Here is a 22897-nt window from a genome sequence, read left to right as displayed (position 1 = left end):
CTTCCCTGACATTGGGGAAGAGAAACTAGTATTGGTGACATTCTCTCTTGGACTTGATAAGGTTGTAAATATGGTCATACTTATCTCTTTGCTTATCTTTTACTATTTGAAGAGTATGTGGTGATTATGATGGTCCTCAGATACCGTCACAGTTACCATATGTGTGGGTCATCAATCATCATAATCATCAAGAATTAGATAGTTTAATGTCGATACCACGAGAGCAAGATATTATCCTCATCTTCAGCAATGTGAGACTTTATTATCCGACAGCTTGTGAAATAATAAAGATGGCTATAAAAGTCAAGAGTCACCGTGGCCAAACATAGATAAGGGATGTGTACAATAACAGTCGCCGGCATAACACACAGGCAAGGCCGGGTGTAGGTGAGTCAAGGTGAGCAAATCACCAGGGCGAGTGACTGGGTCCCCCGCTGCTTTCCACGTACACTACCAACTGTACTCACACTCTGGTATGTCTGTGTGTTTTTTATACCTCGTCGAGACTGTCAAAGAGGCTAACATAGTGCTGTTCTTGTCTCTCATCCTTTACAACCGTATCTGCCTATCAAGTGAATTTTCTCAAGCCCTACACGCGAACATGGACAAGGTTTATATTGTGACAGGTCAAAGAACCCAAAGCGTTATTTGTCGGATGCACCTCATTTAGGGAAGGAGTGTATTCTGCCTCTGCCTCAAAATTAAAATAAACAAAACTCAAATATGGTGTCGAAAGAATATCTCAGACTTTTAATTGCCACCTCTATGCGACGGTGTTAAGTGGCCACCAACCCTACTCTCCTCTACACCACCTGGCTGCCTCCCAATACGGCGAATTCCTTTTGTACACAGCTGTACCGGAATTCAGACGAGAATTAAGTAACATCGTTGATGATGCATGTAAAGACAGTGAAGCAGGAGATGAGACAATAATAAACTACAATTCATCGTCATATTCTGTACACCAGGCAGATGTGTGTAAAAATACATCACTAAATTCTGAAAATTCCAGCGTAACGAATTTGAAGAATTATGTATAGCCTCTAAGACTGTGTGTGACTTTACACTCGCTCTCTGCGTAAATGTTCTCACCCTTCTTACATGAACTGGCCTCCTTACGTCGATGCTTTAGATAATTATCAGAGAATATCCGGGTATTTTAGATCATGCAGCAAGTCAGTTACGCGTGTGTCTTGTGAAGTCCTCGTCAACCCCAGCTTCCTGAAGACGAGGGTGACAGTGGTAGGAGACACGATAAGCAAGAGTAACCCAGAAATAGAACATGAAAAAAAATATGCAATTTTTGTATCTGTATCCATATATACAACAATAAATCAATCAAGGTATCACCCTCAGGTCTGAGGATTGGCGACCACTGTCAATCCAATGTTTTCTGGCAATTCTCTAATAATTCGTATCTGTCCGGGCACCATAGATTTTAATTCCACATATCCATCCAAGTCTCAACTTTCATCTTTGTTTCTGCATTCAAATTTACCCATTCGTAATTTTACTATCATTTCGCCATCTCTAATGATATGGTCAATAAACACTACCTCATTGTTGTTATTGTACCTCCCCCCCCCCCTCCCCAGTCTGTCTCCAGCTGCCTCACGAAATAAGGTTAAATAATTGGTTGTTCGCGAGTTTGTTTTTGTTGCTTTTTTTCCAGTTTCTCCTTTTATAACTTAGACAATTTTGAGGCAGGAAGCTGATATTTGGACAAAATTGTAACTAAGTACTTTAGCATTTTTTGATATTGTTACGAGTTGGGGATTTAGAGTATAGTTAAAAGTCTACCCAGATCCCAACAGGCAACAACAATAAAAAAACAAAGACAATCGGACTATAAAAGGGTAGACAAAGGATGCGAGTTTTTGTTGTGTATAATAAAGTACCATAAATTCCTTAGCAAAATATTCAGCTTTCTATAATTTACCCTTAACCATACTTAACCTAAACATTAACAGTATATACATATTTATACAACATACAATAATTTGAAGCAAGGTGGACGTGGGGAGGGTATATAAGATTACAAATACCTAAGTGCGGAGCTGAGATGGCTGACGAGCAAGGCTGAGCATTGTAGAAGACGGTAGGTAGTCACTGTGCGGTAGGTTTCCAGGATAGGTGATCCTGTGGTCACTTCCCAGAGTAAACTGAACTCTCATCGAACTGGAGCTCACGAAGAAGACTTTGAGGAGGTGACGCAACAACCAGGATATGGAGAAGGGAGACCCCGGAGTGGTAACTAAGAGTAGTATACTCGGGTTTCGTCCCTAGATGGCGTTGCTCGTGGTGCTGGGTAGGTAGATCAGGACAATAGATGGCGTGGTTCGTAGTGCTGGGTAGGTAGATCATGACAATTGGTGGCGTGGTTCGTAACAATATGTTTTAGTTTATTACTCTTATTGTAAAGTTGCTTCCATTTATAACGGGTACAGAGTATATCAGTACTAGATGGAGAGACGAGTCAATTTAAAAGTAATGACATTGTCTGGCTTAAGTAAACATGACAACATAGTGCTGTTATTGTTTTGATGAATCACTAATGAACCATTGGGATATATCATCATTTATGTTAATTAATGGATAAAATTTTACTTAAACTACCATAAGTATTTGGATGTTTAGATTCGAGATAGGCTATATTGGGTAAATTTAAGTTTTGGTCCACGCTGTACATAAGAACATAAGAATGGAGGAAACTGCAGCTGGCCCATTGGCCCATACTGGGCAGTCTCATTTACAGCCAACCCCTATTGCTCATATATCCATCCAACCTATGTTTGAAGCTATCCAGCTTTAGGTCAATAGTGACCTTTGTGTGGTTCTCACAGTAGGCTATATTAACCTTCGTCTCGAACTACAGTTTCCCAGGTTACAATAACTACAGTAAACCCGGCACCTACCTGAGAACCATGTCACAGAAACTAGTAACTGAGGCGTACGTCGGAGGGGTGTGGAGGGGCGGACGGGGAGGAACCTTCGCCGTCTACGACCCAGCAACAGGCGCAGAGATCGCTCAGGTGGCCGACTGTTCTTCCCAAGACGTAGAAGAAGCTATAGGTATGTTTACAGGAGCATGGGGGTGACGCAGACCAAGTTATATAGAACTGTTGTGACAATCACGACTCCATGGTAAGGATCTGGGGAAACTATGCTCGTCCAGTTCGTTTATCTTTTGCTATACAAAGAAGCAGCAACAAAAATAATTCAACTGGGTGGGAGGTAGAGGTGAGAGGTACAGCTGCAGAAATGTGTTCCTACGCCCCCTGTGGTAACCCGTGTCCCAAACGGCAACTTAACAGTAGCAGTATCACTATTTATGATTGAATGGGTATTGGTCGTGTAACGATGGACGTGATTAGTGGATAGGTTTGCTATAGGTCATATAGGTCGGCCGTTAGGAGACAAAAAGGGTTACCACAGGGGGTGTAGGAACACATTTCCGCAACTGTACCAGGTGAAGGCGAGTAGCACCTGGTAGAGGTGAGTGATGTATTATATGGTCTGTATTATTAAATGATACACAAATACGTGATGCAAGTCAACATCTACATCCAAAATATTTATGTCTTATTTTAACCTCTTCAATACGATGGCTGAGCACGATGAACAAGCCCCTTGAGTACGATGACTTATATACCACTGTTGATATTATGCACAAAAACCGCTACTATAATGAGAAATTTTATTGCACCATTTATTGGTCTTCTTGACATTTTCAACTACTTTAAGAATTGTTTGATAATAAAATTATAATAATATTCAATTAATAAGATGAGGGAAATAGAGAATGTAAATTAATATCTAATTAGATAGTGATTGTACATCATTTTATGTGCAATAAATACGTTGTGAAAATTGTTACTATTGTTTGTACACACTAATATTAAGAGTTCATCATAGTATCTCATAAGGAAATATCAATATTTAACAATATATGGAAGACGACATTATTCTATTAATATTTGATAGTAAGTATAAGAGATAATACTATTATACAATAAAAGTTGGATCACATATCCAAGGAGCAGTAGGATTAATTTAACAAATGCTGGGGTGGTGGAGGCAGCCATAAAATGTTTATTGACAAACTTATGGAAACAATGGAATTCTTCTTAGTGTTGATAACTAGTGGATGTGAGTATTATGGTGTTACAGAGGCAGCGTCTGAGGCATACCTCATATGGCGTCACACCTCAGTAAAGGAGAGGGCCGCTCTCCTGTATAAGATCCGAGACTCTCTGCTGGCTAACAAGGACAACCTTGCTACTACTATTACCAGGGAGAGTGTAAGTTACCTCCTTTCATCTCTCTTCATCTTTCTATCTTCGTCTGTGTGTCTGTATGACAGGGCCTCCCGCCTTTACAACCTTCGTTATTCTCTACATGTTTACAAGTATTTCTTTCTTTCTCTTTGTTTTTCCCTTCCTTTATCTCCTTTATTAGCCTTTCTTTCTGTTCTTATTGTACAATAATCCATGCGAAGGGGAGGCGGGTGAGAGAGGTGTCAAGAGACGTTGATCTCTGCGTTCAAGTGTCATATACGAGAATAACCCGTTATAGTACCTCCTTCTTTCCTCACACAGCCAAACTGTGGAATGCTCTGCCTTCTTCTGTGTTTCAATGCACTTACAATGTCTCACTTTAAAAAGCTGGTTTTCCGGCATCTTCGTGGTGTAGATTAATACAATATAACCTTTTTTTTCTATATTTACAATTTCTTTCCGTTTTTTTTTTTCGCCCCCAGGCTCCGGTGTGGGTCGTTTGACCTGTGCCCGGGTGGGCTAATTCCCGTAAAAAAAAAATACAGACTGATCAGTCTCATCTTTCTCTCATTTTCCATTATTCTTCTATGCTATGATCGCCGGTACTCACCTACTTCTCTCCGTCGCAGGGGAAGCCCTTGGGGCAGTCAGCTGGAGAGGTGGGGTTCTCGGCGTCCTTCTTCGAGTGGTTCGCGGAGGAGGCCCGCCGCCAGTACGGAGAGACCATCCCCAGCAGCGTTGCCTCCAAGCGTATGGTCACCATCAGGCAGCCTGTAGGTGTGGCCGCTCTCATCACCCCGGTAAGACAGGCTGCTTAACTCATTAAATGGAACCCAATAATGGAAACAGTACCACCCAGTAAGGTCACAATACATCGCTACACTATAGCCCAAGGAGGTCACTACATTACCACCAGTAACGTCACTACCATCCAGTAAAGTCACTACCACCCAGTAAAGTCACTACCACTCTGTTACGTCACTACCACCCGGTAAAGTCACTACCACTCTGTTACGTCACTACCACCCAGTAAAGTCACTACCACCCAGTAAAGTCAGTTCTACCCGGTAAAGTCACTACCACCCAGTAAAGTCACTACCACCCAGTAAAATCACTTCCACTCAGTAAAGTCACTTCCACCCAGTAAGTCTGGCGTCCTTGATAAAAGTCACTACCACCCAGTAAAGTCACTTCCACCCGGTAACGTCACTACCATGATAAAAAGTCCTTCCCTCGGTAAGTCACTTCCACCCAGTAAGTCTGTAACCAGCAGTAAAGTCACTACCACCCGAGTAAAGTCACTTCCACCCGGTAAAGTTAGTACCCACCCAGTAAAACCACTTCCCACTCAAGTCACAACCACTTGATAAAGTCACAACCATGATAAAGTCACTACCATCCCGAGTAAAGTCACTACCACCCGGTAAAGTCACTACCACCCAGTAAAGTCACTACCACCCAGTAAAGTCACTACCACCCAGTAAAGTCACTTCCACCCGGTAAAGTCACTACCACCCGGTAAAGTCACTACCACCCAGTAAAGTCACTTCCACCCAGTAAAGTCACTTCCACCCAGTAAAGTCACTTCCACCCGGTAAAGTCACTACCACCCAGTAAAGTCACTTCCACCCGGTAAAGTCACTACCACCCAGTAAAGTCACTACCACACCTCTCGTTAACAATATCGTGATTTTCATCAATACTTTCACTGGTTATTGGAGAAATTATGTAAGTAAGATACTGAGCAGAAGTTTCCATCTTAACTAAGGTATAGAGTATTCAGAATAATAGTATGTAATTTATTAGTTGTCATGTATGAGAGGATAGTTAAAATGAACTGTGACAATTTTCATATTATACTTAAAACTTAGTTATGTACCATGAAATAATCAAATGACCTGGGGGGCCGGTGGTAGAAGCGGTACCGTTCTTGCCTCGCAAGCGAGATGTAACGGGTTCGATTCCCGGGCCGGTGGAAGTTGTTTGGACTTACTTCCTAGCCCCCATTAGTCCCTGTTCACCTAGCAGTAAAGTAGGTACTTGGTGTAAATCGAAAGTTGCGAATTCGTATTCAGGGAAAGTTGTTGGAGCTTCCAATAACTTGATGACATAAACCACTGACTCTTCAGGCTTCTACGCCCTTAACTCATGAGACATAAAGGCAAGCATGAACTTAGCATGCTTCCCTGTTGGGCGCTGTAAACGCTTCTGCGCTTCACCTTACACAAGGATGTAGGGGGGTGCCCAATAAAAAAAAAAATCAAATGACTAAGACTCAGGTCAGAACTTAACACATGCGTCTTTACTAAAGTGTAACATGTAAGAACAACAAAGTAATGTTGACATTAATTAATCACTTGTAAAAATTATTGAGAAGGTATCTGTATTTTAGCAACAAAATTACATACGTATGTATAAAAGGAATCACAAAATCACAAAATCACATAAGTACTATACGGCCCGCAGGGTTGGAAAAAATCATGATTTAAAAAAAATAAATAAAAAAAATCGATTTATTTGATTTAAATCGGATTTTTTTTATTTAAACCGATTTTTTTTACTAATTGCATTAAAATAGTATTTTTAAACCATAAAAACAGTATTTTTCAACAACAGCTTATTCAGGATAATAAACAGAAAATTGGCATTAAGATATTTATGCAGTAGATGTACCAATGGAATTTAACACACTAATATTCTTTTTGTAACATAAAAGAAAACTGGTAACATATCTTACATTTGAGTGCACAAATCCAAACGTAATAATGAAATTTAACATAAATGCTCTTATAGGATTACAGTGTTTCAAAAATTAATAACTTAACTTCTTCAAGTCAACAGAATAATATTCTCATTTTGTAAAAAAAAAATAATACTGATAAGTTTATTTTCTTACATTTGTAGGATTATAGTGTATTAAGAATTACCGGTAATAACTTCAAGTCAACACAATATCCTCATTCTGTAAACAACAAAAATAGTTCACAACATTTAAATTAGCTTAGTTGAACATTGAAATGCTTATGTACTGTGACAAGCTTAGATGCCTTTTCCTGTCCTAGGCGATTTCTTACCTTTGAGTGTACAAATCCATATGTGGAAAAAATTCTCTCAACCCCTGCTGATGATGCAACAGCTGTAAATAATTGCCTAGGAACATCCATTACATTTTCTGTCATATCATTGGCAAAATACTGCCACCAAGCAAGGGGTGAGAGAGATTTTACAACATCTTTACCAAAATAGACCTCTTTAAATGGTGCACTTCTTCCATGGAAGGACATTAATGTTGAAAGGAAATGTGGAAGAGACTCGCACACACATACTGTTCTGTAATGTCTCGCTGCTCAGGAGTCAAATGTCTGCCCTGATACCTTGGATCTATCACATTAACTAGAAAATGGGCAGGTGTCAATGCTACTTTGATTCTTTTTTCAAAATTATCCATATCCTTCTTATCTGTTAAATACTCCTTAATATCAGTTTTCAGTTTTACCCAGATTTCTACAGCATCACTTAATAGGGTATGTTCTCTCTGGACACAGTCCAATGCCACAGCAATGGCTTAAGTCTCTCTAAATAGTCTTCTGCAGTTCTTTTTAATGCCTTATCATTAACTTTCCTTTCAATTTTCTTATCAATGTCTTCACTATTTTCTTTGCACACTTTGACAAGGGTCTCCCAGTTCTTTAAATAAGATACAACAGAATCTGTCACTGTGTTCCATCGTGTGTCTGATGGCATTACTAGCATTGTTCCTCCTGCTCTTCTATACAAAGATCCTGGGATGTGATGATTTCTGAAGTACTTAATGATTTCAGTAATGTGCTCCTTGATGTTCTTGAATTGCAGGTCTTGTGAAAGCAAATTTAACAGGTGTGCAGAGCAACCATATGTTATAATGGATTTATCTTGTCCGAATTCACTTCTCATTTTTGCTATATTAGCAGCATTATCTGTTACACAGCTTCTTACTGTGCATCCAAATTTGTCTTCACACTTTTTTGTAGCACATTCAGCTAATTTCAACAGATATTCAGCTGTGTGTCTTGATTCTGTGTCTATAGAGTCAACAAGACAAATACGGTTGTCAGCTGTTAAAGTTATGCATACTATAGGCTCATTATGGACATTACCCCATCCATCCATGGCCATGCAAACTGTTTTCCCACTAAGTTCTTCTGAATAATTCTTAATCACTAAATCGTAGGCTTGATCCAAAAGAGACCCTCCAATTTGATGTCTATTAGGTGGAACATATCCTGGTCTTAGCATTTTAATCATCTTGATGTTATTAGCCTGCTGCATTGCATATACTTTTCAATCATGTAGAATAAAAAGAGAAAACAGTTATTAGTAAAAAAATCATTTTGATTTAAATCATGATTTTTTTACTCTGATTTAAATCGATTTAAATCATGTGATTAAAATCATTTGATTTAAATCATAACAACCTATAATACGGGTATAAGTAAAGTTTGTCTCGTCACTGGTATTCACCGCAGTCATAAATCGGTGTTTCACATTAGTTAGGAGTTCTTACATTACCTATTTTTCCACACTGTTACAACTAAGGCTGACCAAAACCCTAAGATGAAAATAACAAAGTGCCAAGAAATAGACTTTGCGTGATAGATGAGCCGATTGGTTAGGCACATATAGGACTCATACTGTAGATACCAGCAGAGATTTTAGAGATACTGTCAACCAAGGGAAATTTTTATATTAAGTTGGGAGGGAAGGGAAGTGAAGTGAGCTCCGAAGGTGTGCATGACTTTATCAGTTCGTATTGGGGCGTGACTGTGGTGACGTCACTTTTCAATTCTAATTGATGAGTGGTTAATAATTCGCGCCATGCAACGTTTGACAAGATGTGACTGGCGTCGTCTTGCCGCTCACGTGTTCAGGCATGGTGAGAAATTTTTCCTGGTGTTATTGTCTCGATACGTGGCAATGGCTACACAACCACCAGAAAGGTCAATACCACCCAGTGGGTCACTACACTAATCCCCACTAAAGTTAATACCACACACTAAGGTCACTACCACCCACTAAGGTTACTTACTTTCAGTGGAACTTCCCAATCGCGATGATGGCCAGAAAACTGGCTGCTGCCCTTGCTGCCGGTTGCACTTGCGTCATCAAGCCAGCTGAAGACACCCCGCTAATAGCCCTTGCGTTCACCAAGGTAAGAGAGTTGTGGACCATGTTAGATCTCAGCTCACGATTGGTCAGTGTTTCATGTTAGGTCACTGGGTCCTATCACGTCATTGGTTCATATTAATTCATTGAGTTACGGTAAGTCCTTTGGTTATGTAAGGTCACTGGGTCAAGGTTACAGATGAAATATAACGTGTTCTCGTCTGTCTGTGTTTTATTAACTACAGTTGGATTTCAGTGTAGTGATCAAATGCAAATGTGCTCAGTGAAGGTCTTCCTGCGGGTTCTTCCCCCAGTTGTGTGAGGACGTGGGTGTGCCTGCCGGCGTGATCAACGTAGTACCATGCTCGCGGGAACGGGTACTGGAGGTAGGGGCTGCCCTCTGTGACTCTCCTCAGGTACAGGTTCTCTCCTTCACCGGGTCGACAGCGGTGGGTCAGGTAAGTCATTATAGTGTCTGGGGAACTGTGTCTAGTGGTAACCGAGGAGAACCAGTGGAGGTGTTGGTGATGGTGTTGTTGGTGATGGTTGTGTTGGTGGTGTAGATGTTGGTGACGATGATGGTGTTGTTGGTGATGGTGATGGTTGTGTTGGTGGTGTTGTTGGTGTAGGTGTAGGTGTTGGTTGTGTTGGTGATGGTGTTGTTGGTGATGGTTGTGTTGGTGGTGTAGATGTTGGTGACGATGATGGTGTTGTTGGTGATGGTGATGGTTGTGTTGGTGGTGTTGTTGGTGTAGGTGTTGGTGATGGTTGTGTTGGTGATGGTGATGGTGTTGTTGGTGATGGGTGTGTGGTGGGTGTAGGTGTTGTGATGGTTGTGTTGGTGATGTGTGTTGTTGATGATGGTTGTGTTGGTGGTGGGTGTTGGTGATGGTTGTGTTGGTGATGGTGTTGTTGGTGATGGTGATGGTTGTGTTGGTGGTGTTGTTGGTGTAAGTGCTGGTGATGGTTGTGTTGATGGTGTTGTTGGTGTGTTGGTGATGGTTGTGTTGGTGGTGTTGTTGGTGATGGTTGTGTTGGTGGTGTAAGTGTTGGTGATGGTTGTGTTGGTGATGGTGTTGTTGGTGATGGTGATGGTTATGTTGGTGGTGTTGTTGGTGATTGTAGATGTTGTGTTGGTGATGTTGTTGGTGATGGTTGTGTGGTGTTGGTGGTTGGTGTAAGTGTTGGTGATGGTTGTGTTGGTGGTGTTGTTGGTGATGGTTGTGTTGGTGGTGTTGTTGGTAAGTGTTGGTGATGGTTGTGTTGGTGTTGTTGGTGTAAGTGTTGGTGATGGTTGTGTTGGTGGTGTTGTTGGTGATGGTTGTGTTGGTGGTGTAGGTGTTGGTGATGGTTTGTGTTGGTGATGGTGTTGTTGGTGTTGGTGATGGTTGTGTTGGTGGTGTTGTTGGTGTAAGTGTTGGTGATGGTTGTGTTGGTAATGTTGTTGGTGTAAGTGTTGGTGATGGTGTTGTTGGTGTTGGTGATGGTTGTGTTGGTGGTGTTGTTGGTGTAAGTGTTGGTGATGGTTGTGTTGGTAATGTTGTTGGTGTAAGTGTTGGTGATGGTTGTGTTGGTAATGCTGTTGGTGTAAGTGTTGGTGATGGTTGTGTTGGTGATGGTTGTGGTGAGGATGGTAGTGGTGAGTATGGTGGTGAGGATGGTAGTGGTGGGTATGGTGGTGAGGATGATGGTGAAGATAGTAGTGGTGAGGATGGTAGTGGTGGGTATGGTGGTGAGGATGGTAGTGGTGAGGATGGTAGTGAGGATGGTGGTGAGGATGGTGGTGAGGATGGTAGTGGTGAGGATGGTGATGGTGAGGATGGTGATGGTTGCGGTAAGGATGATGTTAGCGGTAATCTACTGTTGTATCCTCCACAGTGGCTGTACTCCCGCTGTGGACTCACCGTCAAGAAGCTGTCACTAGAACTGGGAGGCGACGCACCCTTCATTGTCTTCCCTACCGCCAACCTGGACTTGGCCATCCCAGGAGCCATGGCCTCCAAGTTCCGAAACACGGGTCAGGTACGGCTTCTGATACATCAAGTGGGTTCAATAGACTTAACTTTTGTATCAGTTTAATTTCAGAGAGAAATGTTGTTATTTATGTATGATTATGTTGCTTGTATTGACGGCGGGAGGACCTTAGTTTTGTTAAATACGAAAGATGTCATGTTGTATGGTAGCGAAACATGGGCAGTTAAGAAGATGGCATGAGTAGTCTTGAACAGTGATGAGATGCATGTGTAACGTGTCGGTATTTACTTACTACCCCCAACGTCGTGTTACACAAAGGACCCTCATCAGATTTTGCCAACCACATCTGTTTTGGTCCTCTAAGTTATTATATTCCAGATTTTTCCGCCTCCTTCTTTATTGTTCTTAGCCAGATAGGATACACACAGTCTGCCTCTTATTTTGGCTCCCTCCTTGAAAATTCAGTCATATTCCATACAAAATACATGACTCATCCATCTCCACCGATTTTTCATTAAGGTTTCATCGATGTAACGTACAGTACGTTGATACTTTCTCTAACAACATCATTTCTTAACCGGTTTTGTCATCTATCTCCGAGTCATCTTGACTCTTGAGACATTTGTTTTCAAATACACAGGAACATGTCGAGATAGTCTTGTAATAGCAAGTATATAAGCACACTATTAGACTATATAAAAATAACTACTACGCCTTTCACTTATTATTATTTATTATATTGTTAGAGTAATATTACACATGCCCTAAGCATGGCAAAGTGCTCCAGCAGATTCTTAACCTCGAAATTGCTGACTTGTCTCCGTTCACACGGGCAGGCTCAGACACTTCACAGGACTCGACTAAAGCAAATGACCTGTGCTAAGATCTGACCGGAAGACTTCGTATACAAAATATTCCTGACCAATCCTGTAAACATTGTTCATTGTGAAATAAAGGAAAAACGTCCAGTTTCGTTTCACATAATACCTGTCACTAACAAACCCAAGGGGCAGCAGCCAACGTTATTCTTATAAAGAAACAAAGGTAAGAACTCAACCCAACCTGAAATAAGTGACTGGAGCAGCCTCATGTCCCATAAAGGTTCTCTTCCGTTAAAGAGTACGGTTTCAACAAGGGTCGTGTACAAACGAGTTACTATACCCATAGTTTGGTTCACTTTCTGCAGCCTTCCTGAGCATATCATATCTAATGATCATATATTGGATTCAGTTGTTCCATTATATCTAATCTAATCAATATTCTTGATCCTGTGCCCGTTTAGAAGAACATACTCTTGTTGAGCCTGTTTAGTGACGTTAAGAGATAGGAAAAAAAACACTGTACGGACCTAAAAGGGCGGCTGTGTATTAAGAGTATAGAGAGGTAGGCTGAGACTGAATGTGGAGGCGTAGGCCGAGAATGACCTGGGGAGAAATTGTGAGAAATAGCCTCAGATAAAAACTTGAAGAGAGTGGCTGCAAGAGCCTACACAACATATAGAGCTATCATCGGGTAATCATGGCTAACCCACGCAGGTGAGGAAAATTGTGATAACGATGATACTGATACCTGTAACTCTGTTTATATACTGTAATGAAATAAGAAAACAATGCTACCTTGTTTTCTACTGCGTATATGAAGATGCTTTGGGCTCCATTTGTAGGTAAATACATGACATTGTTATCTTGCTACCTTCTGTATGCATACAGCAGTGTTCAGTGATTCATAGGTCTGACACAAAGCTGCAACATTTTCGTGCTTTCCGTCCCATATTCAGACGTGCGTCAGCGCAAACCGTTTCTTCGTCCATGAGTCTCTTCACGATGAGTTTGTGTCGAGGCTGGCGGCCGCTATGGACACTGAACTGAAGGTGGGGAGAGGCCTGGACACCGGAGTCAACCAGGGACCTCTAATAAACCAACGTCAACATGACAGAGTGAGTCCAATTTACTATCCACATGATATACTATAATAGTACCACCTGGCACACTATAACAGTACCACCTGGCACACTATAACAGTAACACCTGACACACTATAACAGTAACACCTGACACACTATAACAATACAACCTAACACACTATAACAGTACCACCTGACACACTATAACAGTAACACCTGACACACTATAACAGTAACACCTGACACACTATAACAGTAACACCTGACACACTATAACAATACAACCTAACACACTATAACAGTACCACCTGGCACACTATAACAGTACCACCTGGCACACTATAACAGTAACACCTGACACACTATAACAGTAACACCTGACACACTATAACAGTACCTAACACACTATAACAGTACCACCTGACACACTATAACAGTACTACCTGACACACTATAACAGTAACACTTGACACACTATAACAGTACCACCTGACACACTATAACAGTACCACCTGGCACACTATAACAGTAACACCTGACACACTATAACAGTAACACCTGACACACTATAACAGTACAACCTAACACACTATAACAGTACCACCTGACACACTATAACAGTACTACCTGACACACTATAACAGTAACACTTGACACACTATAACAGTACCACCTGACACACTATAACAGTACCACCTGACACACTATAACAGTACCACATGACACACTATAGCAGTACCACCTGACACACTATAACAGTACCACATGACACACTATAACAGTGCCACCTGACACACTATAACAGTACCACATGACACACTATAGCAGTACCACCTGATACACTATAACAGTACCACATGACACACTATAACAGTGCCACCTGACATACTATGACAGTACCACATGTTACACTATAGCAGTACCACATGACATAATATAGCAGTACCACCTGAAACACTATAACAGTACCACCTGACACACTATGACAGAAGAAAGTACTGTAAATTCTGTGTTTAAAACTTTTTTTATGACTAAGATATATTTTTTCTTTGCAACTTTGAAATGTTTTTGTGTTTAAAATGTTGAGATTTTTAGTGTTTTTAAATATTTCACAAACATGACTATCAGGTATGTTGAACAATGTTGCAAGAACGTTGATGATCCGTCTTTATAATGATTGGTTAATTTTCTTCTATCTCTGATTTTTGTTTTTTGGGGACACGGAGACCTATGACTCGCCTTCTTGCTCTGTGACTCACCCTCTTGCTCTGTGACTCACCCTCTTGCTCTGTGACTCGCCTTCTTGCTCTGTGACTCACCCTCTTGCTCTGTGACTCACCCTCTTGCTCTGTGACTCACCCTCTTGCTCTGTGACTCACCCTCTTGCTCTGTGACTCACCCTCTTGCTCTGTGACTCACCCTCTTGCTCTGTGACTCACCCTCTTGCTCTGTGACTCACCCTCTTGCTCTGTGACTCACCCTCTTGCTCTGTGACTCACTCTCTTGCTCTGTGACTCACCCTCTTGCTCTGTGACTCACCCTCTTGCTCTGTGACTCACCCTCTTGCTCTGTGACTCACCCTCTTGCTCTGTGACTCACCCTCTTGCTCTGTGACTCACCCTCTTGCTCTGTGACTCACCCTCTTGCTCTGTGACTCACCCTCTTGCTCTGTGACGCACCTCGATGCTCTGTTTCTCATGAATTTTACTCCTGCCCTGTGACTCAACCTGCTGTACTCTGACTCATGTTTTTCTCTGTTGTTCTGTGGGGAAGGACGGGAGTCACAAACCATCACGATAGGTCACAGAGCACTAGAGTAAGCACGTCTTCTCTCGTATTAATCTGCTCTTATATCGTGGCGGCGAAGTGGCAGTAAGTCCCTGTGTCTACTGTATTCCACGGGTTTCATGCGAATATCAAAGACATCCCTTCTTCCCGCTGAGCAAGTGTAGGATAGACCGTAGTTATGAGAACCTCTCGCTTTAACTGTTGCTATACTTAATGATGATTATCTTGGCTCTGTGTTGAATGTTCTCTGTGTGTTGAGACCATTGCACTATAACCCCGGCGTGAAACACTGGACAACCGTCGTATATTGCTGGTCGTTGTTTCATGGTGATCTGAACTTCCTTGTGTCTATGTGAGGTCTAATGTTATACATGCCGTGCGGAACTACGGAACTTAATAATATTAAACAAAGAAAAATAAACCAAATTTGACATGCCTAAATTGGTTAATGATACTACGTTACTGGCCGACAGACGTCCGAAATATGAGCCTCTTGAACATTATATATCTGTTGTGGAGAGAGATAAGTGATATGCTCTCCTGGACGGTGAACTCCTTGATGATTGGAAGGTTATCAGATGGAGTTGCGATGTTTTTCTATAAGCTGAGGATCACAAGGTTGGGATGATAATGTGTCTCTTTCTGTCGCGAGATAAGTAGGCATTGTGGAGGTGTCAAAGAATACAATACGACGACACACTTGGGGGGTATACATTCATCAGGCTAGTCTGTGTGTGCATCGTTGTTTGGTACATTATCAGCTCCAAGTTTCCAGTACTTAGGCTTGTGGCTTTTGGGTGCAGACACTTCCTGATATTACGGGGAATTTTCACAAGTTACCGATGCCATTTTTTTTCTTACTAAGTTAATCTCGTGCCATCAATGACCTGATATCTGCCAGCTGCAGTTCTTGTCCGCAATAGTGCGTTCCGTCTCGTTTTGCAAGTGTAGTACAGGAGCATTAGCTTTAACCTAGAAAAAATGCAGAAAGCTAATCTTTTTCAGAATTGCTGCTTTAAGGTCTACGTAACACCATGGAGTAAGGTCCCCTAAAATAACACTTGAGGAAAAGTCAGAATCTAAGATGGCCGCCGTCGTAATTTGTGAATATTTGGAAAACACTAAAAGTTATAACTTGGGTATTACTTATCACAGGAAAATATGTCTTGGCTCTGGACCCAGGTTTTGGGTATAAGGAATTCAGGATACGGACAAAAACCCCTCCGGACAAAATCCCCTAGGACAAAAACCCCAGGACAAAATCCCCACCGGACAAAAACCCACCGGACAAAATCCCCTAGGACAAAATCCCCACCCCTACCGGACAAAAACCCCACATAGTAAAAAATAAAACAGAATTTGTTTAAAGTTTTCAATAATTTTCTTACAAATCCACTTTAATATTAGATCTTACCATTACTGTCCTCACTTGTTGAGACCTCAGGGGACCCGTGACCTCACAATCTCTGGTCTCTCAGGTCTGTTTAATGACGTGTGGGACCATGAGGCGAACTGTATAAAACCCATGTTCACTTGTGCACTAATTCAGTTTTCCTTAAGCAGTCTTTGAATACAGTCGGAAGCTAGATAGCTCGTTTCTATTTTTCATACAAATTTCATTTAACGTTAGGTTAGGTTAGGTTAGGTTCCAGTAGAGATGGGGGTTTTGTCCGGTAGACTTGGAGATTTTGTCCTGGGGTTTTTGTCCGGTGGGGTTTTTATCATGGACCCAAGGAATTCATTGGAATGATCAGAATCTAAATTTGAGTTAGTTTTTGTTGTCACCCTACATTGTGATGCATCAGTTTTTGGAAAAATTCTGAAAGAAGCTATAATGTGATCTCTATTTCACGACACAGGGTCCATTAGATAACATAACATAAGAAAATAAGGAGTCTGCAATAGGCCGGTTGGCCTGTGCATGGCAGCTCCTGTCGAGAGTTACTACCACTCTCTATCATCCATGAATCTCTCTACCCTTCCTTTTAAAACTCTCCAGCGTTCCAGTACTTACTACAAAGTTGCTAAGCTTGTTCCACTCGTCCACCACCCTATTTGTGAACCAGTTCCTTCCTATCTCCCTCCTAAACCTAAACTTATCCAACTTAAATCCGTTGCTACGAGTCCTGTCCTGCTCGGATATTATAAGAACTTTATCTATATTGCCTTTATTGATTCCTTTCACCCACTTAAATACTTCTATCATATCTCCCCGCACTCTTCGTCTTTCTAGGGAATGCAAGTTTAGTTTCTTTAACCTATCTTCATATGGAAGGCTTCTAAGTCCCGGAATCATTTTCGTCATTCTTCGCTGCACCGACTGCAGTGAATTGATATCCATTCTATAATAAGGGCACCAGAACTGAATCGCATAATCGTGGTGCAGCCTGACTAGCGCAAAATATAGTTGCAATAAGACCTCTGCACTCTTATTACTTACACTTCTAGATATAAAACCTAATACTCTGTTTGCCTTATTTCGAACAATAACGCACTGTTTTCTAGGCCGTAGGTCTGGGCTTACAAGTACCCTTAAGTCTCTTTCACAAATCGACTTCTATAGGTTGATGTTGTTAAGGCTGTATACATTGACATAATTTGTTCTTCCAATATTCAGTACACTTCACTTGCTGGTGTTGAATTTCATTTGCCATTTTTCTGACCACTCCTGCAGTTTATTTAAATCCTCCTGTAGTGCATTTGCATCCTGCCCTGAATTAATCTGCCGCCCTATTTTGGTGTCATCCGCAAACTTGCTTACAGTATGTCACTGCTGATCCCAGTACCTAGATCGTTTATGTATGATTATGAACAAGAGTGGGCCCAGTACTGACCCCTGGGGAACCCCACTGGTTACACAACCCCACTCAGATTTAACACCATCTACGCATTATGGGTGGTAGCAGTTTAGATAACCTGTGGAAGAGTTTCTATGCACCCAATTCAGTTTGTTCATATGATGACTGGGTATACATATGCGGGTTCCCTTCCTGCTCATTTCCTAACATCAGTCACATTCATAACGATCTTACTAGAGATACCAAGCTGCTTGCATGGGGTTAGCATCAACAGGTTCCAAGAAGTGCACAAGGTGCTTCTCGCTGGTGAGTGTGCCACTGAAACTGTACTGAAGGGGTGGAGGTGCAACAACTAAGTCAAGTTATACATAATCTGACGACAGATTGCAATGATTGTTTATCAGACCATAGCTTACAGCCCAGGGAAGAACACGTGCTCACCCACGTAAGTTGACACACCCTACAGTAATTATAGTGAGATTAAGACCTGACCCAGTAGAGGTCACGGTCACAAAGGGAACCAGAGTTCTCACCGCCACGCGATCATGACCGTGTTAACTCAAGAAAACTCCCCTCCAGCCAGCACCACGCACCTGGGCAATCACAGCTGTCTTGACACACCAAGATTAGTGTTAATTAAGAGAGGTCATCTGCCAGCTTGTGACCACCAATATAAGGGGCCTGCAGCTCCTTCACAGGGTCACACAGAACTCAGAGGAAGACGAGTCACGCTCGTCACTAGTCGAGGTCGGGAGGGAGACTTCCCTCCCCAGCACCGAGTCCCCAGCTAGCAGTCTTCCACAGGAGACAGAGTCCAGCACCTGTTGGGACCACTCTCTTCAGCAGCACCTGCTGGCATTCCCTAGCCACTGGGCCTCCCTCAGGTCACACGTGAGTCATTGTCAAAGCGATCCATAGGGTGAGTTACTTACGGTGGGAAGTGTATCCATTTCATGTTTGTGTCCGGGAGTCATTGTCTAGTAACGTCGATATATTTATCAATGCGTCCATGCCACTCAGTTAACTACTAAATAGCTGTACATAGAAGTGCGGCCATCTTGGATTCTGACTTTTCTTCAAGTGGTATTTTAGGAGACTTTACTCCGTGGTGTTAGGTAGACCTTAGAGCAGCAATTGTGAAAAAAGATCAGTTTTCTACATTATTTTTCTATGTTCTGTGAGAAAACCTGTGAGATTCCTCATGAGGTAGTCATCCAGCCAGGATCAGTGTTTGGTGAATGTCATCTCTGGAAATAAAGTCTCAGTGAGTTTGTTATAAGTATTCGGCATCTCAGTCTTCAGTGAAGATCCATATGCCAAGTTCGAGGGAGATCATCAGTGCTTGCAACTACACTCGCATGGCGCAAACTTGTGTCTCTAACGACGGAGCAGATGTTGTGGCAGCAACTGACACCAAGCTATCCAAGCACCAGGTGTAATGTATAAATTAGCCACTGTACACGGTATTCCTGTTGCTCATTCACAAGACCACCACCCAACTTCAAGTTCATTGGGTGCAGATTTATCTTTGACTCACCCTGGTGCTCTGTGACTCATGTCGCCCCCTGGTAATGTGACTCACCCTGGTGCACTGTGACTCATGTCGTCTCCTGGTGATATGTGCTCACCCTGATGCACTGTGACTCAACCTGGTGTTTTGTGACTCACAGTGTGTAATGTGACTCTCCGTGATGTACTCTGACTCCTGTGTCTGTATGACTCAGTTCAGTGTCAGGTCACTCACTTCTTCCTCTGTATCTCACCCTCGCTCTCTTTGCTTTATCCTGGTTGGTGACACTACAGCTGGTGAAGATGGTGAAGGAGACGGTAGCAGAGGGGGCGCAGGTGGTGCGTGGAGGGACGTCGATGAGTGGCCTCTACTACCCGCCCACCTTGCTGACGGGCGTTACCCCTGCCATGACTCTGGCCAAGAACGAGATCTTCGGCCCCGTGGCGATCATCATGAAGTTCAAGACGGAGGAGGAGGTGGTGAAACTGTCCAACCATACCCGGCGGGGCTTGGCAGGTAGGTCCTCCTTCCTACTCACTAAATAAACACGCCCTTACTAATCACAACAAGGAGTCTTCTTAAACTATACACGATCATGGTAATTTATGTATGTTTTTCGTCACGCCTTAACGCAGAAAACAGATGAGGTGAGACTGACCAAGCACTCGGACAAGACTTTGGTAAGTTCGTGTTCTAACTCTGTTCAGAATGTAAATAATGTTTCCTCTGACGAATACCTCTGTAAGTATTAACACAAGACAACGCTAAATTAAACCAATAATCTCGTGTATTGGTTGGCCGAGTCTCCTGTTTGTTCCACTCCTCTCCTTCAACAACTAATAATTTACGTCACCAATACAACATTTGTAGCCGCCAATAAATTGTTTCCTTAAGCATTTTTTTTTCTAAAATATGGCAATTTAACATGAGTACACATTCTTTCAAAATACCTCATTAAATAAATGTATTGTTTGATATGTGAATTGTTATAATTAATCCACTATTTTCTTAAACTGTAGCTTAATTAAAAATACATTATTATTAATAACTTAAAACATCATCTGTAGTCTTGTTATTCTCATTTTGTCCACAGTGTCGTGTGACCTTGACTAACTCACGGCAGTCTTGTTTACTACAGCTCGTGATTAACATACTGTATATTTTACCTATAAAAGAGGAAGATCAGTTGGGGAGACAATAAGATAGTAAAATTATACCCAAAGTAGGTTAGGTTAGGTTAGGTTAGGTTAAGAACATAAGAACATAAGAATGGAGGAAACTGCAGCGGGCCTATTGGCCCATACTGGGCAGTCCCGTTTACACCCAACCCCTATTGCTCATATGAGCATCCAACCTATGTTTGAAGCAATTCAGCGTATTCGAGTTAATGATGATATTTGGTAACTTGTTCCATTCATCCACTACTCTGTTTCCAAACCAGTGTTTACCTATTTCACGCCTAAATCTAAATTTGTCTAATTTAAAACCATTGTTACGAGTTCGCTCCTGGTTGGATAGTTTGAGTACCTTTGTAATGTCCCCTTTGTTTAGCCCTGCCTTCCACTTATACACCTCTATCAGGTCGCCCCTCGCTCTACGTCTCTCAAGGGAGTGCAAATTAAGATGGTTTAACCTGTCTCTATACTCAAGGTTCCTAATGCCCGGGATTAGTCTTGTCATTCTCCTCTGAATTCTTTCCAAGGATTCTATATCCATTCTGTAATACGGTGACCAGAACTGAACTGCGTAATCCAGGTGTGGTCTCACAAGGGCAAGATACAGTTTTAGGATGACCTCGCTAGTCTTGTAACTAACACTCCTTTGTATGAACCCAAGTACTTTATTAGCCTTGTTACGAGCAAAAACACATTGTTTACTTGGCTTAAGGTTCCTACTTATCATTACTCCTAAATCTCTCTCGCAGTCGGATTTCTCTATGGCATCGTTGTTCATCTGGTATCTGGTTTCCCTGTTTACATCTCCTATACTGAGTACTTTACATTTGTCCACGTTGAATTTCATCTGCCATTTCTCAGACCATTCGAAAAATTTGTTTAGACCTTCCTGTAGTTTTGCCGAGTCCTCGTCAGATTTAATAACACGTCCTATTTTAGTGTCATCAGCAAATTTACTTATGTTACTGTCAATGCCGATATCTATGTTCGGTTAGGTTAGATTAGGTCAGGTCAGGTTAGGTTAGGTTAGGTTAAGTTTTGTAAGAAACCTTTCATTTACAGTGTAATATAAGCTTATGTGTTACTCAGGTGTTAATTATCCTGCTTCACAGGTTACTTCTACTCTAACGACGTGAGTCAAGTATGGAGAGTAGCCGAGGCGATGGAGGTGGGGATGGTGGGAGTTAACGAGACTCTCATGTCTACTTGTGAGGCTCCCTTTGGGGGTGTCAAGTACTCAGGAATAGGCAAGGAAGGCTCCAAGTACGGACTTGATGAGTACTCAAGCCTCAAATACATCTGCTTCGGCGTGTAGGACTCGATAAGACGTCTTACTTCACCCAAGGACATCAACGGGGTGCATTCCGCTATACCTCTTAACCTTTGAAAATTCATTAATGCATTCAAGAGTTTAGCATACTTCATGGGCCGTCTGTGGACCATAGAGTACTTCATGGGCCGTCTGTGGACCATAGAGTACTTCATGGTCAGTCTGTGGACCGTAGAGTACTTCATGGGCCGTCTGTGGACCATAGAGTACTTCATGCCAGTCTGTGGACCATAGAGTACTTCATGGTCAGTTTGTGGACCATAGAGTACTTCATGGTCAGTCTGTGGACCATAGAGTATTTCATGGTCAGTCTGTGGACCATAGAGTTCTTCCTGATCAGTTTGTGGACCATAGATTACTCCATGGTCAGTCTGTGGACCATAGAGTACTTCATGACAGTCTGTGGACCATAGAGTACTTCTTGACAGTCTGTGGACCATAAAGTACTTCATGATCAGTCTGTGGACCATAGAGTACTTCATGGTCAGTCTGTGTACCATAGAGTTCTGCATGGTCAGTTTGTGGACCATAGAGTACTTCATGGTCAGTTTGTGGACCATAGAGTACTTCATGGACCGTCTGTGGACCATAGAGTTCTTCATGGTCAGTTTGTGGACCGTAGAGTACTCCATGGGCCGTCTGTGGACCATAGAGTTCTTCATGGACCGTCTGTGGACCATTGAGTACTTCATGGTCAGTTTGTGGACCATAGAGTTCTTCATGGGCCGTCTGTGGACCATAGAGTACTTCATGGGCCGTCTGTGGACCATAGAGTATCTATCAGTTGAATTAACATAACTACAAATAAGTTAATTGGTATGTTGGGAAAAGAGCAAATTTTACTAAAATTTGGCCAAAATTGTTTCATGTTAAACTCAAGTTGTTCAAATAATCTTTAGTGAAGCACATTGTAATACTGATGAAAATAAGTAAAGTAATGTAAATTTACTTTTAATATTTACCGTGACCAGGGCTGGTGTTCCTGAGATTGGGGTTAAAG

General features: G+C 41.9%; 1 protein-coding gene across 5 annotated transcripts; it reads left to right on the top strand.

Moving 5' to 3' along the window:
- Positions 1 to 226: 226 nt before the first annotated feature.
- Positions 227 to 22845, top strand: LOC121879299 (succinate-semialdehyde dehydrogenase, mitochondrial-like). 5 transcript variants are annotated; one of them, XM_042385899.1, is made up of 10 exons: positions 227 to 251; positions 2876 to 3072; positions 4171 to 4301; positions 4907 to 5077; positions 9349 to 9465; positions 9734 to 9877; positions 11298 to 11441; positions 13171 to 13329; positions 19686 to 19908; positions 21680 to 22845. In XM_042385899.1, the coding sequence occupies exons 2-10, from the start codon at positions 2925 to 2927 to the stop codon at positions 21880 to 21882; spliced, it is 1440 nt and encodes a 479-aa protein (XP_042241833.1). In that variant the 5' UTR covers positions 227 to 251; positions 2876 to 2924; the 3' UTR covers positions 21883 to 22845. The 5 variants fall into 5 exon arrangements, with proteins under 5 accessions (XP_042241833.1, XP_042241834.1, XP_042241832.1 ...); XM_042385900.1 differs by lacking the exon at positions 227 to 251 and adding an exon at positions 363 to 387; XM_042385898.1 differs by lacking the exon at positions 227 to 251 and adding an exon at positions 376 to 397.
- The last annotated feature ends 52 nt before the right edge of the window (positions 22846 to 22897 follow it).

The sequence above is a fragment of the Homarus americanus genome, unplaced genomic scaffold, assembly GCF_018991925.1.
Source record: "Homarus americanus isolate GMGI-L3 unplaced genomic scaffold, GMGI_Hamer_2.0 scaffold16894, whole genome shotgun sequence".
NCBI lineage: Eukaryota > Metazoa > Arthropoda > Malacostraca > Decapoda > Nephropidae > Homarus > Homarus americanus.
This window is presented reverse-complemented; position numbering and strand designations above follow the sequence as displayed.

Excerpts from the sequence above, each read along its gene's own strand:
- LOC121879299 (XM_042385899.1), top strand. The coding sequence starts at position 2,925 with ATGTCACAGAAACTAGTAACTGAGGCGTACGTCGGAGGGGTGTGGAGG. Across the intron at positions 9,466-9,733 it reads TAGCCCTTGCGTTCACCAAG|TTGTGTGAGGACGTGGGTGT; the intron begins GTAAGAGAGTTG and ends TTCTTCCCCCAG. Across the intron at positions 9,878-11,297 it reads GGTCGACAGCGGTGGGTCAG|TGGCTGTACTCCCGCTGTGG; the intron begins GTAAGTCATTAT and ends TATCCTCCACAG.